Genomic DNA, 15,827 nt, shown 5'->3' on the forward strand with positions numbered 1-15,827 from the left:
GTACCAAAAATGCTAGCAATTTTTGTACCAAAAAAGTGAATGTGTTTGTTTTTATTGCATCCAGCAGATTTAGAGTGATGCATTACAGATCCATTCTACTTCCTCCAAAGCCCCAGACAAGATAGTGATGAGCAATGTTGTCTTTGTGTTCTGTGGTTAGACTGTAAAGGATGTGCAGGGCTACCTATGCATCACTTTCATGTGCATAGCATTAATATTCCATTCATTCTCCAGTCTCGCTTGGGTTCATGGCAAAACTTCTGTGTTCCCGAGAGCTTTCCTGGGGAAGTATTGCAGCTAGCTTGGTGTGGCTCCCCTGCCAGACTGCTGATGCACACTTGATTTCCAGGAAGATGAGGTTAAAAAAAAAACTTTCAAGGTTTTATTCTTCCTGTGCTCTAATGAGCTGTTAGCTTTAAATAATATCTTATGGATATACTTATATGGTCAAAATAAGAGAATGGGTACTTATGTCAGATAGGAACACATAAGAGGTTTGTGAACTGAAGTAGCTCTGGGAACGAAGGTGGAATGCCTGCTGGAGTGCTTCTTAATGCTGAGGTACAGAGCACAGTTACTAGAGGTGGATGCTTCTCACTCAATTTGTCTGCTAAATATAACTGTATTAAGTCTTCTAGACTCGCCAGTGAGGAAACATAAGAGCCTTACCTTATAAGTAATTAAGGTTACCACTCTAAAGCCACCACTTCACTGCTTCCTAAGTCGGGAACTCATACATGCTTGAAGCATTAATACTAAAAACCAAGCATGTCCCCCAAAAATACTGTGTCACATGGATGCAGATGCACTGGATCACTGGTGATAATAATATGACACCAAATATTTTCCTTTTGAAGAACAATGCCAATAAGCTAATGCCTGAAAATGTTTTGAGAGGAAGTGAGTGAAGCACTGCAGTATGTTTATATTAATTCGATCTCTCACTGTGCTGTCAGTCCTTTCCTTCCTTCCTGATACTATTTTAGTAATATTCACGGGTTTTAAAAAATCAAGCCAGAAAACAGGAGCCAGGACTTGATTTTCATCGTACTCACAAATGGCAGCTGTGGGGCAAATACAAAATGTCAAGTGATACCAATCAGTGCCTTTTTTCCTACTGAAAAGACTCTTCCCATATTCACATAGGGTAAACTCAAAGAAAAAGCACATAAAAATGCTTTTTCTCTTCCACAGTATTCCTTTGGCATGGATAACAAGTATTTAAAGTACAGCAGATGTGCTTCTGCTGTACAATGGAAATGAAGTCTTTTATTTAAACATCTGTTTAAATATTTTTACTTCAATACATACATTGCTGTAATTGGATGGTGGCATATTATTCTCATGATCTTCCTTCCCAGAGGGAAAGAAGCCCTGTGTTAGCTTCAAATATGCAGATGTTGTATAAGATTATAATAAGATGACAGAATATTTCCTGGCTTATTGAGGGCCAGACACACAAAAAATAAAGCCTTAAAAAATTAAAGTTTTACCATTTGCCTATTTCCCTGGTTTTCCTGCTAGCAAATATTAGCTGAAGCATTTTTGGTGGATGTGTGTTACATGCTCTTAGTAGGAGGATACTGTAACCTCATCTCTTCCAGAGGAGAAAGCCCAGAATAAATCACTGCTCTGCCAAAGCGTAATGAGATGGGTTGGTTAGTCAGAGGCAATGTGTGCTTGTGCAGTGTACATCCCTCAACACTCAAAAACCTTAGCTGAAAATCTAAAACCTTCTATGAAAGTCCAAAAAGATCAGCAAAAGAAGTGAATCAGCACTTTGCTTGTTTAACTTTCTCTGGGATCATGCTGCAACAGTAATGTGTAGTATTGGTATTTCAAGTAGAAAAATATCACTGATTTCACAATAGAAAATTAGGTTATATAAAAGGCAGAGATGTCAAAATTCCACAAACCTTTTAATTTCATAATTTAGAATCAGCTTTGGCAAAGGTGGGCTAACAAACAACTGCTATTTTGAGGGCCTAAATTACTAAGCAGAGCAAATGTAGGTACTTCTGCGAACTCCTCTTGAGAGCCCTGCTCAGGAGGCAAAGGAAAAGGATGGGTGCATAATCTTCTAAAAATGCTTAGGGGTGACTTAATGTTTTTTATCAGACAGGGCTCATAAATTGATCAAGTATAGCCTTTATGGCAGGCTGTGCCACATAACCATCCCTGGGCACTATGGCAACATGAGGGCTGTTGGATATTCTGAATATTCAGTGAAGGCTGGAAGCATGTCAAGCAGGTCAGCTGAGGGCAATATTGCTGGGCTGTACTTAACATCTAGCCCATACCCATCCTGCTGTGAAACAAAAGGATCACAGGGAATCCTGGAGTGAACTGTCCCTAGAGACTCTTTTCCATCCTAGCGCTCTGAGGTATCCAGGAGGTTCATTTATAAAGCTCTTGACTAGAGGCAATGTTTACATGCAGTAAGGAAAGTTGGCCAAAAATTATGTGCATCTGAACAATACTAAAATTGCAAAATTGAGCACTCAAAATCTAGAAAATTAATGAATTAAAATAATCCATGGCCTACTTCTATATATTTATTGAACTTATTTATTATCAGATTCCCTCTTTTTTTTTTAATGAACATGCTCCTTCTATGCAGTGAACTAATGGACTCTGCTTCCCTAATTAACTTTGTTCTCTATGTTGCTCTAGTTTTGCATTTCATTCAATACAGTCTTTCCAGGTGCTATTGTAACCATAAGGTTAATCATACCTTTATGAGCTTTTCTCTGAGCTCATCACTGTAGAATCAAGGTGCTTTTCAAATGTTATTAAGTTTCACAACAGTGCTGGGAAATTCAGATGTACCACTGTTATTAGCTCTTTTCAGATGTCTCAGCAGGGTGGACTTGAAGGCTTGAGCTCTAGGTTCTTAGAGAAACATCCTACTTATGTGTGTCTCATTGGAAAAAACAAAAGCCAGGGAAGATTTTTCAGAAAGGACATCCTATCAGATCTCAGGTCCCTGTTTGAGACCCGGAACATAATAAAGGTGCTTACAAAAAAGGTCACCAGAATATTCACAGCAGCAGAACAATGAATACATTATTAAATGGCATTGGCTGAGCTTTCTAATAGAAGAGAGACCCAAATACGTAAAATTCATTTTAAGGTCTTAAAATTCAACAAAACTGGAAGTATCTGAAAATAGGGTTCAAGTATGAGACACGTAAAGCAACCTTAATTTTGCACCAGCATGGCAATAGTGTCCATGGGAAGTCCAGCAGGTGAGGCCCCAGAATGCACCCTCCAGTCCTGCTTCCTTCTTCCATCTCTCCCATGGCTGGAATATTCCAACAATCATACAATGAACTTCAGTTTTCTAGGAACAATGAACTAAAACTCATAGAATTTTCCCTTTCCATGGGCAGCTGACTGTGCAGGCTTTGACTTGTGAGCTACAATGTACTTCAAGATCCGGGGTTGGAATAAGGAGAGATCAACTTCCTGTATCAGTTTCATCTCATTTTATTTGAACATGAGCCAGCATGTGGCATGGACATGTAGCACAGAAAGCCAACAGCATTCTGGGCTGCATTAGGGAGAGTGTGGCCAGCAGGTAAAGAGATGTGATTACTCTCCTCTACCCAGCACTGCTAAGGCCACATCTGGAGTGCTGTGACCAGTTCCAGGCTCCCCAGTACAAAACATGGACTTACAGGGGAGAAACCAGGAGGGGGTAATGAAGATGATTAAGGAACTGAAGCATTTGACATATGGGGAGAGGCTGAGAGAGTTGGATCCAGTTAGCCTGGGAAACAGAAGACCCAGGGGGTGATCTTATAAATATTTATAAATACTTGATGAGGGTGGAAGGAGGAAAGTGAAGCCAGACTCCTTTCAAGGATGTCCAGAGACAGAACAAGAGACAACAGGTACAAATTGTAGGAAATTTCACTTCAATGTTAAAAAAAAATAGTAATTACTAGAAAAGTGATTGAATAATGGAACAGGTTAGAATGAATAGAAACAGAACAAGAACACAAAAACCAAATGTCAAAAAATGCTAATATGGAATGAATCCTTGCCTTGTCAGAAGTATGTTTGGGCTATGGGAGGATAATACAAGCTGCCAGCAATGGTGCAATATTTTGTCATTTCTCTTTCCTTTTTCAGGAATGCTTCCAAATGCCAGATAGTTTATGAGCCATTAGGTCAACGGGGAGGTGCTTCCTCACTTGAATTTCTTGGTTGGTCCTAGAAGACTTCTGCTTAGTGTCTAGGAGATCTTTCTCTTCTATTATTTCCCCAGTGGTAACTTAATTTTCTCTTTATCTGCATGGAATTTTCTAAATGAGATTCTTCTCTATCGTCCTGGAGAAATTCAGATCATGTCCAAATTCAGAGTCAATGAACTTCTGACCTACACAACTCAATAATAGGCTTGTTTTTCAATCAACAAATGCCAGCCAGGATGCATCTTACAGCCAAGACAGTTTCCTTCCCACCTTGCCAACTGGTTCACCATTTTCCCTAAGTTAGAGTACATTATCGGGTGTGCCTAAGCTGTATTCGGCTCACTCTTTAGCCATTTGATCTGAATTATTTGTGTTAGCCTGCAAGCAAATTTATTGTAAGGTGCATTTTCAAAGCTGTGAAAAGAACACTACAAATACTGTATATAATCTGAGGCAAACTGTGTCATTTTTACCACATAAGTAAATGATTGAATTTGTTTTTCTTGTCTCAATTGCCTCATTTCATTATTTGTTTTTTACGGGTGTGTGTTGGTGCCCTCAGCAGGCTCTCAGAAAAACTAAGTCTGTAATCCTGTGAACCAAAGCTTGCAGAGAGAATTAACTTGCTTACTGTACTGTGATTATCAGAATAGCTGCATTGAATGCACATCAAGCTGCACAATTACTTCATAAATGTGTTGTTGTGTGCAGAAGTGCCACATATGATCTTTACCTATAACAAACAATACTGAACTGTACAAATAAATATAAAGTTCTTAATGTTGTCATCAGAGTACTCCTATGATGCTAATTACAATTCTGTCCTTAGAGTAGTGAAGAAACCTATGTAAACAGGATTGTCTCAGACTTACTGAATGTCCTTGACATTCATTGAATGTATTTATTAAAATATTACCTGCACTGAAATAATTTGAAGGTTTTATCTGAGTTAACTTCAAAGATAGTTATAGAAAAAACCCTAAAATCTACAGAAATAATTTTACAGAAAATAATTAAGACTCATTTCTTTATTCAGTGCAGACCAAAGGTCATTATTTCATGTAAGGTCTAATAAAATTACATGTCCCAGATATATAGGGCTCACTGATAAAGCTTTTTAGAGGTGTTTATTTTATGTTGTAGATAATATTTTACAGATCTCAAATCTACAAAAAAGGAATCAGTGGGACAGCTAAGGTTGCTCACTGTCATTTAAAAGCAACAGGCGCTGGGAGCTAGAGAAGGAAGACTACTGAAATTACCTATAAACCACAAGACAGGAGTTTTATTTGCCGGGAATTTGGTTGATGAACTGGCAATGCACACCTGCAGACCAGAAAGTAAACCATATTCTGGGATGCATCAAAAGAACTGTGGCCAGCAGGTTGAGGGAGGTGATTCTCCCTCTCTACTCCACTTTTGTGAGACCCCATCTGGAGTACTGTGTCCAGTTCTGGAGCCCCCAACACAGGAGGGATATAGAGCTGCTGGACCAAGTCCAGAGGAGGACCATGAAGATGACCAGAGGGATAGAGCACCTCTGATATCAGGCTGGGAAAGTTGGGGTTGTTCATCCTGGAGAAGAGAAGGCTCCACGGAGACCTTATAGAGGCCTTCCAGTACCTGAAGGTCCTATGGGAAAGCTGAGGAGGGACTTTTTATAAGGGCATGGAGTGATAGGACAAAGGGTAATGGTTTTAAGCTGGAAGGGGGTAATTTAGGTTAGACATTGGGAAGAAATTACTTAATGTGATGGTGGTGAGACACTGGAACTGATTTCCCAGGGAGGTTGTGGATGCCCCATCCCTGGAAGTGTTCAAGGCCAGGTTGGATGGGGCTTGGAGCAACCTGGTCTAGTGGGAGGTGTCCCTGCCCATGGCAGGAGCTTTGGAACTAGATGATCGTTAAGGTCCCTTCCAACCCAAATCAATCTATGAATCTAAGTATCATGTCCCTTTTTTCCCTTTGAAAACTTTTTGATTCTAAGGAGAAGAGTGGTACTAGCATAAATACTGCTGAGATGTTATTTCATTAATTATCTTGATGGAGCTCAAGAGGACCACAGTCAACTAATTTTATGCCAAACACCTTATGAATAACAAAAAACCAGATAAATAGAAGAATCTCAAATTTTCATCAGAGCTGTTTTTTAAGTACCTATGTATCAATACAGAAACATAATTTTGAAAAGAATTATAAATAGATATATTTGATTTGGTTAGAAGAGCAATGAGGCTGTGAAGGGACTTGAGCACAAGTCCTATGAGGAAGGGCTGAGGGAGCTGGGGTTGTTCAGTCTGGAGAAGAGGAGGTTCAGGGGAGACCTCATCACTCTCTACAACTCCCTGAAAGGAGGCTGGAGCCGGGGGGGGGTCGGTCCCTTCTCCCAAGTAGCTACCAGTAAGACAAGAGGGCATGGACTTAAGCTCTGTCAGGGGAGGTTTAGGTTGGATATTAGGAAAAAAATCTTTACAGAGAGGGTGATCAGACATTGGAATGGGCTGCCCAGGGAGGTGGTGGATAATCCATCCCTGGAGGTTTTTAAAAAGAGATTGGATGTGGCACTCATTGCCATGGTCTAGTAACCGCAGTGGTAGTGGATCAAGAGTTGGACTTGATGATCTCAGAGGTCCTTTCCAACCCAGGTGATTCTGTGATTTCTGGAACTGATTGCTAGGAGAAATGGTGAACAGACTGCAGAAAAAAAAAATCCTATATTGATCAAGTAACATTGGAAACGAAATCTATTTGAATTTAGTACAGAAAGATAAATTATACTGAGCATAAAAGCATAATGCTAGAAACAATGTTCTATGCATTTCTAATTTTCTAGATATCATTTCTGAGTACATAGTGATCCTAATGGGGCAACTTGCTCCTTTGAATTTCCAGGCTTTCCTCAAACTTCAACCAGTAAAATGATGAAAACTAGTTCTTTCATAGTAACAAATTATGATATCTAATGGCTTCAGTAGCAGCTGGAGCAGGCCATGAACTAATCTTCTACCTGCCCAGTGGTATGCTCATCTGTATCTAGCAGAGAGAGCTGACACTACATTGTGAAAAAAAAACTTGGCCCAAACAGTTGAAAATGTACTCATCACGCTCTGCAGCTAAGCAAAAATTACTTTTCCTTGCAGCCTTTGATAGAAATTTGATTGCTGAAACATAGCAAAGCTGGGAATGAAGGATAAAGGAATGAGCAATTATACATATAGACAACATGAACTTCACTTTTGTACACTTGTAGGGTCAGGTCAGGTCCAGAGGCAGCACAGCTGCATTCAGACAGTAGGGAGCAGGAATAATGTAACTCTCAGGCTTTGTGGGTATGTGGAAAGTCAGTACAGAACTCCATGAACCCTATTCCTATGACTGGGCACAAAGCCAGACTCTATTGACCACGTTTGTGGTTTAGCTCCAGCTGATCAGTTTTAATGGGGTCTGTGAAGAAGCACTGCTGTGTCTGCCCTGTACTCACAGATGGAGAAACATGATGGCAGCCTGGGTGGGTGTAGTGTGGCACAAAGTTCTACTGCCTGCTGCATGTTGTGCTGAAAAGGGTCAAAGCACGGTCTGAGTCCCAGCCTGCCTTGTATCTTTGGCAACTGCAAAGTATTTTCCTGATATTTATCATCTTGAAATTCCTTCTGGCATCCTGAGTTGTATACACAAAGTTTTTCTTTGAAACCCCAAATGTTGTGTCTGTAGATCTAAATGCTAATAAATTAACATTTATATGAAGTGTTGCATCTTCACAAAACTATACTTCATCAGCTAATTAATCTTTACAGTACTCTTGTGACCACATTAGAACTTGTTTATTTATTTAAAGAGACTTCCTTTTTCCAGTGAAGTAAGATTCTGAGATTCTGCCTTTCATTCCCAGCCCAGCCAGTTAGGTCTTGAAACAACTGCGGAAGTGAATTAAACAGAATAGCCCCATTCACACCTTTCCCTGCTCATCCAGTTTTTAAGACAGGAAGAATTTGAGGAAAATCCTATGGAGAAAACCCCTATTCAGTTGAAGTAAAAATATGAAACCTATACATTCACATGTTTTCAACATCAATAATCTGAAGCATTTTTTTTACTTTGTGGTTTCTCTGAGTTTTCTTGGAATTAATTTCAGGATATGGGCTCAGATCTCAGGTGTGCAAATCAAATGACCATCTGTTCACAATGCAACTCCTTTGATATTGGTATTCAAACAGAAAAATGTTTATAGCATTTCTGTGCAACATTCTGCCAAGTAATAATACAAAAGGACATTGTTGCACTGTGTTTTCTCAGTGAGAAATAGTATCACAGACTCATTGTAATTAATGCTACAAATCTGAGACTATTTTATTTCAAGGTGTATAAACTAATACAACCCCCCCTGTGTTGGCCCTTACTATGATATGGACAATGTTTTATTTTACATTCATTAGAAAGGACGTCAAATAAGGATGGGAAAAATGATGCAGAATACAGCACTGTATGTAGTAAATAAGCAATCTTTTACTGTTCAGAAAAACTGCGTAAGGCATATATCATAAGTAATGCCATATATAATAATATAATCTGTATGCCATCTGTAAGGCATATATATATCTAATTGGACATATGCTGTAAGTCCAGTTACCTCATTTGCTTTCAGGAATTTAAGAAACAGTTCTGGTCCTGCTGAACTGCCAACTAATTCTATAAAGCTCAGAATCTGAACTTTATTGAGTCACATAAACATCAGCACAGCTGTGTTTTCTCCCCCTTGCACCTTTCCTCATTCTCCTTTTATGTAGGACACTGTGTGTTTTCTTTCCAATATATTTACTTCGTACAGATCTGTAACTTGTATCCATTTTTTTTTTGGCACCACTGAGACATTTTCCAGAATATCACACACAGTACAGCTACCATGAGCAGTGTGGTGGGAGGGTTTACTGAATGATGGGGGAAAGGCTTGTGGTGCCGTGGAATTTCCAAAGCAGGTGCTTTGAAGGGAACTGGGGAGTTTCCCTGAATCAGTGAGGACAGGAGCAAGAAAGAGCTGAAACAGGGAATGAGGCAGGAATTTAAATTGGGAAAGAAGTTCTTCCTTGTTCTAAAACAGCCTTTGCTATATCATAATATGAAGGGTTTAAGGATTAGCACTGGAGAGGAGAATCAACAGCTTGTAGGCTTTACAGGCAGTTTTGGTTTTAAGTTTGTATATCATCACATCTTTTGCAGCATTCAAATCCCAAAAGAACTCATATGCAGGTTTCTCTGTCTTTATTCCACTGTATCCTGGTTTCACCTCTGAGGTCAGTCACTATTACGGACATACAAATGATAATAAATTGTTTCCTACAACCCTAACCACTCTGAATGTGGCACCGCTGGATGATGCTAAACATGTATCACAGTTCTGACAGTCTTGCTTTTATTTCCAGGTCTTCTGAGTGATACATTACTTTAAACTATTGTTTGAGGTAGAATTTATGTATTCATTCTGGATTTATGCTAATTAATTTGGCTTCTATACAACAACTTAAAACATGCTTAAATGACAAACCTGAGATTCCTCTACAGAAAGGAAAACTTAGCTGGAGCATACCTTATCTTACCCTATATAACAGTTTTATTTTAACAACAAAGGATTATAGCCAAGATCTTGTGTTAACAATTAGATTCAGTACAGTCAGTCTGAATTATAAGAATCCTGAAGCTGAACAATACAACAAAAGACACAGGAATCAGGAGAACACACTGGTGGCTGGAAGCTGGATGTTTATCTGGGGTACTCTCTTGAACACAGATGGCCAGAACTCAGGACTGAGCTTCTGGGGTTTTGTGAGTCTGCTCTGAAATTAAATTGCTTTATGATGCCAGTGGGCAGGTTAGAGATGCTGAGTCCACTAATTACTTACTGTATCATAACTGTTATTTCACTACTATGGACCATTATAGATAGCATACAAAACTGCTGTAGAAAAAAGGGAAACCCCTATTCCTAACATTATTATTATTGCAGTTGCTTGAAACTTCTTAAAGTTCGCGATGTAATTAGCAAAGTAAAGAGGTTTCCACAGTAGCCCTCTCTTGTACCCTATTACTGTGTAATGCACACATTACTAAGTACATTTAGTAATTTTTTTCAAACACTAACAATTACCATATAGTCTTTTGGTTCGAAATGTTCATAGCAAGTTTTTTGTTTGGGTAGAATTTTTTTTTTTCTGGAAGATTTCAGCAAGAGCTCTTTGACCATATTTGAGCAAAAACATGAAGGAATGAGTGTTTATATTGGCCAGAAAAAGCAAAGAAATAGTCAAGGTATGAAATTCAACATTATCAGCCTTATGTCCCATAGTGCAAACAACAGTGAACCCTAAACTTTCTGACTCTTAGTCTTATAGGCAGAGGGTAGCTCAAAGGCTGGTTGATTTCTGATTTTCTGTGGTTCAAGGACTTTTGCATGGTGCTGGCACACCTCTGTAAACGGTGGAAAGTTAAAAGGCCAGCTGATCTTTACATATCTCAATTGGCAAAACCTCCACTTCCCAGCAGCAATCTCCTTTGAAAGCAGCTCCCATCCCAAATTTTTGCCTGCATAATCAGGTCTCACAAATCAGATTGTAAAAAATCCCATTAGCCTTCTATTCAGCTGAATAAATTAAATCTGAAACATTATTGTCAACTTCCACAAATCTTAAAAAAGAAGGATGTGTTTCTGAGAAAGATGCTTTTTCACCACTAGTAATTTTAATGATGCATAATCCTTTATGCTTTCTCTGGTGAAACTTCACAAAAGGTATACTAGATATAAGTGAGATTAAGTATATGTGCATTTTTGTTCATTAGCATGCCTGGATCTCAAAAATCTTTTGGGTCATCTCTTTTTCATACACGTACATAGTTTAGAAAAGTAATGAAGAATGGGCACTATGAGCCACCAAGAGGAGATATGGTCCTTATACTAATGGAGTGTGCTTCAGCATTTTCCTTCTGGAAGATGCTCTTACACACAGGTGAATGGCTACTCGACCCCATTAATATAAGGTCAGCGTTCTCAGATGTTATGTTTCCTAAGCTTGTTACTGTCTGAATTCTTACACAGTCACAGGATTATCTGCATTCTATTTTACTTTTCATTGTGAGATAGACTTCTTACTTGGTTTATCTCAGGACAACATGCACTGAGCTGGGGTCCAGAATTTTTATTTCAGTAGTCAGGGGCTCCTTAATTTTCTGTGCAGCTTTTAGTTGACACAGGCTGAATCAATCAATTATTTATTCCCTGCTTCCTAATTTTTTCTGAGAAGTTTCACTGATCTTTTAATCAGAAAGCTACATGATTACTCGTAATCCAGCTGCAAGAGTATATTTTGGCTGGCTTGCTATAATTAAGACTTTTGAATGAAGTATGGCTATACCCAGGGTTTCTAGTCCACTCTGGGCCTGTCTAGCTTGCACCATCCACAAAGTGTTAAACTCTTGTCCTACTACTCCACAAAAGGCTTGTCTCTGGCCAGTGTCTCCTCGCAGCCAGGCACATGAGCGACACACCCTGCATGCCTACAGGCACTGCCTTCATGGGAATCAAAAGCTCTGCTAACTGCAGAGGTCTGCCCCAGGGAAGGCAGGTTCCTTGCTCAAGGGTACGTTCAAGAGCAGGGGCCAAGATTTTTTCAAACTGCATTCCAGGAGAGCTTTCCAAAGGTCATCTTTTCAAGATCAGCCTATTTTCTCCTAGCTATCTGCTTACCAAGGAAAACATCCCTGCTTCCTAAATTTTATGGAGGCCTAGCCTGTCCTCTAGTGGTTGGGTCATTAAACATTATACCGATGGTAGAGGACTTGAGGGAGGATTCTTGAACTTGGAGAAGTTGCAGCACCACGGTTTTGCTGAACTACGCTGTTGCTATGTTCAAAACTGCTGGTACTGGAATGTGTAATGCTGTCTGTGCCAGTGAAACAGCCCGTGGGAAAAGACAGAGGCCTTCAGCTAGGAGTAATTTTTGGGCTCTTTCTCAGGCCTGGTGATGGTTAAGAGGCAAGAACATCTACTGCAATTTAGATTGGTTTGAGGGGAGAAAGGCAGTAAGGGCTGCCTTGTGGTATTGCTCTGGAGGGAAAACTGTAATTATGTGGAATAATGTGATGAATGTTTTATAATGGAAGTACAAGATTAGTGAGCTTTATTGAATCATCTCTAATGTATGTACCAACTTATAAATCATTAATTTGAGAATTTAGATTTTATTACGTTTTAAGCTCTTGTTCCCAAACAATCACATATTGAGGAATGAACAGCATTGGTTTTCCTCAAGTAGATTGATAGCTTAAATGCAAGAATTTATATAATTTTTTCCCCCACACATTACAGCAAAGGAAGAGCTGCTGCTTTGATCTCACTGACTGGCAGCCTCTCCTATTCCTCTGGCATGCACTTTAAATTTTTTAAGGCAAAAAGAAAGAATTGGCTTTTGTGTCATTCTCCTCTGCTATGCCTATTTCTTAGCTGTATCCTTTTGTTGAAAGAGATTTTAAGACATATTGCCTTATATTTGTCATCATACTGTTCAGTATCCTGATATTAACATTTATTTCTGTTAAAGTGCTGAAGAAGTTGGCAGCAATGGGACCATTAAAAGGTAGATGTAAAACGTGAAGTAGCACACATATGTAAGAAAATTAGACTTGGTACAGCAAAAGAGATTAGAATAGAGGGCAGAGAGGATACCCCATGGAGAACTGTAAAAGGCACTTGCAGATTATCAGCATCTGAATTAATCATTTGTGTCCACACTGTAAAGCAGAGGAGTTATAAACTGGAAGGAAGGCAAAGTTTGAGTTTTACTTTGCTATCATCTACATGTAACCAAACATCCTACTGAGATTTCTGTAGCTTCCTACCCTTCTCCCATGCCACTCAAGGCAGACTGTGTTACTGTAAAGTGAAGTTTATGGTCATAGACAGATTACTTGGGAAGACACAATCTAGGTCCCAAAATATTTTGTACAAAATATTTCACATACAACTGGCCAAAACAGGGAGACCTGCTGCTCTGCATTCCTTCCACTGCTCATCACGTTTATTATTATGTATGTGTTAGCATCCTTAAAACGCTGCATCTTGCAGGCCATGCTATGACAGCAGAAGGGTGTGAATGGTTTTCCTTGTATACTAGACTCACCTTTCTCATGCTGTCTTGGATTCCTTCCAATTGTTGAATCCTATTCACAGGCTGTACTGCCCAGCTCATTTTTCACCTAAAATAAACCAGAGTATTTAGGACACAGTTCCGCGGGCAATGACAGGGTGGACAGTTGGCTGAAGGAAGGCTTCAGAAAAATTACCGAAATGTGGACTGCAACTGCCTTCTGCTCAGCTGCTGTGGGTTTACCCCCTGGGGGGGCAGACACAGGGCTCCTCTGGAGAGCTGCTAAAATACTCCTGAACTGCTTATTCTAAGCAAAAAGCTTGTTTCTTCAAGTCCACACCACAGTCAAGGGCAGCACTGGTTCCCTGCAAGGGCAGGGAAGGAACAATAAACCGGGCTCAACCGGAGGGCTCATGAAAGCCGGGGAAGAAGGGGCGTAACCCCTCTCCCCGGGGCGCCAGGGCCGGGCCGCGTGCCCCGGGGTTTTGAGGCGGCGCCAGGTGGCAGCCCAGCCGCGGGCCGAGGCGGGAGGGACCCGAGGCGGGAAGGAGCTGAGGCGGGAAAGAGCTGAGGCGAGCTGCGGGCAGGCGGCACCGTGTCACACACACCACACCACACCCCCCCCCGAAAGGCGCGCTGCCTGGGCCTGGGCGAGCCCATCGAGCCGTGCGAAGAGGGAGGGAGGGAGGGAGGGAGGGAGGGAGGGAGGGAGGGAGGGAGGGAGGGAGGGAGGGAGGGAGGGAGGGAGGGAGGGAGGGAGGGCCAACCGACCGGCGAGCGGACGGGGGGAGCCTCCGACAGCCGGGTGCGCGGCGACCTGATCCCTGTTAAACATGGTCGCCGCTCACACCTCCCATGCATCATCCTCCGGCGAATGGATCGCTTGCCTGGATAAAAGGTATCGGCATCTTCGTGGGAGGGGCTGCGGAGGGATGCTGTGTGCGTGTAACCTGCCCCCATGCATGCATGTCTGCGCGTGTGCGTGTGTGTGCGTGTGTGTGTGTGTGTGTGTGTGTGTGCTGACACCCCCTCCCCGCTTCCCATCGGATCCTGCCTTACATAAGGACCGTGCAGGTGGGATGCAAAATGCCCGGCCGGAGGGGGCAGAGCTGGGGCGGTGGGACAGGATGAGGGCTCGCAATGCCGCTGCAAGCGGACGCGAGGGCAGTCCCCACTGGGACAGCTGCTCTCCGCCGGGTTCTGCTGCCCGGAAAATGCTGCACGTGGTGAAGGAGAGGGAGTTCCAGGGCGGGGAGAGGGCGACGCGGCCCGGCGGAGGGCCGCCTGGGGCTTCCAAGCGGGGCGGGCACCCCCTGTGCTGGACACCCGCATCACTCGGCATTCTTGCCCTGGTCCGCGCTCTGCCTCGCCTCCCAGCCCGTCGCCTCAGCACACTGCCCCCCCACCTGACAGCCCCCGGCCAAGCCGCCTGAGGTTGGGCGGGAAGGGACAGACCCGCGTCCTCAGAGCGCCCCGCGGGGCGAGCAGGTGGAGGAGCGGGGTGAAATATGTCCGCCCGCAAAGAGGCCACCGCAGGCTTCCCTCAGCGGCCTCACAGCCTCTTCTCCCTGATGCAGCGTCCTGCGGCTGGACCGCTTGCTGCGGGTCAGGTTCAGGCGGACAGCCAGCACCGTGTAGGTGGGACTTAGTGCTGGCTGAGCTGTGCTCAGAGGTGTCGTGCTCACTTTAAAAATAAAAATAATAATAAAAAAATATTAAAAAAAAAATTCTTCAGAGTGCTTTCCCGGGGTGTTGCAGCAGAGAGCATCTTGCATGCCGAGCGGCGTGGTGGGTGGTTGCAACATCCTTTGCTGTGTTCCTACCTTCACTGCGGTAGTTCAGAAGTGAAGTCATTCGATTGCTGAATGCTCACTGAGTCTCCTGTAGCCTAGGAAAACAGTTTACAAAAATTTACACCATAAACGATCTATATGGTTCAAATGAAGCTGCTGAATAGAATTTGCTTGCATGGCACACAGCAGCTTTCTGAGCATCATTACCCAGTTTTTGATGGCTGGTGGTGCCATTTGGGGCTGTGCTGTGGGGAGAACCCTCTGTGCACACAGGAGCTCTTTTGGACTGCGCCTCTAATTAGGCAGCAAACTGTAAGAAGCTAATGAAACTTTTGGTCTCACAAATGGAGGTCCTTCTCTGACGTGTGACCTCAAAGGTGACTGGCCTCTTAGAAGCTAGGATGTTTAAATGTTTAAATAATGTGTTTAAATGCTGGAGATGCTGTAAATGTCCATGTTGAAAGTACTCCAAATGTGAAGACAGACAGAACTGGTGATGGCAACCCAGCCATGTGAAAACCAAAGTGAAGCAGAAACAGAGGGCCGGATTCTCTCCTCTGTGAACTGACATTGGAGCAGATGTGAAAAAGCAGAGTGTGAGGTGATCCTGTCATTTGTCAAGTTTCTTAAATACAATACATCATGAAATAAAACTAAAATGCAGGAGGCTGTGCTTAATGAGGTGCACAGCCTTGGCAAGCAGA

At 42.1% G+C, this 15,827-nt stretch overlaps 1 protein-coding gene across 1 annotated transcript in view; it reads left to right on the top strand.

Moving 5' to 3' along the window:
* The first annotated feature begins 14,155 nt into the window (after window positions 1-14,155).
* The window catches only part of RAPGEF4 (Rap guanine nucleotide exchange factor 4), a 146,876-nt gene continuing 145,204 nt past the window's right edge, over window positions 14,156-15,827 (top strand). The window contains exon 1 of the mRNA XM_030454028.1: window positions 14,156-14,228. Coding sequence (XP_030309888.1) covers window positions 14,164-14,228 — 65 coding nt within the window. The 5' untranslated portion in view covers window positions 14,156-14,163. The remainder of the gene's footprint in view (window positions 14,229-15,827) is intronic.

This window comes from Calypte anna, chromosome 7, assembly GCF_003957555.1.
Source record: "Calypte anna isolate BGI_N300 chromosome 7, bCalAnn1_v1.p, whole genome shotgun sequence".
Classification (NCBI taxonomy): Eukaryota; Metazoa; Chordata; class Aves; order Apodiformes; family Trochilidae; genus Calypte; species Calypte anna.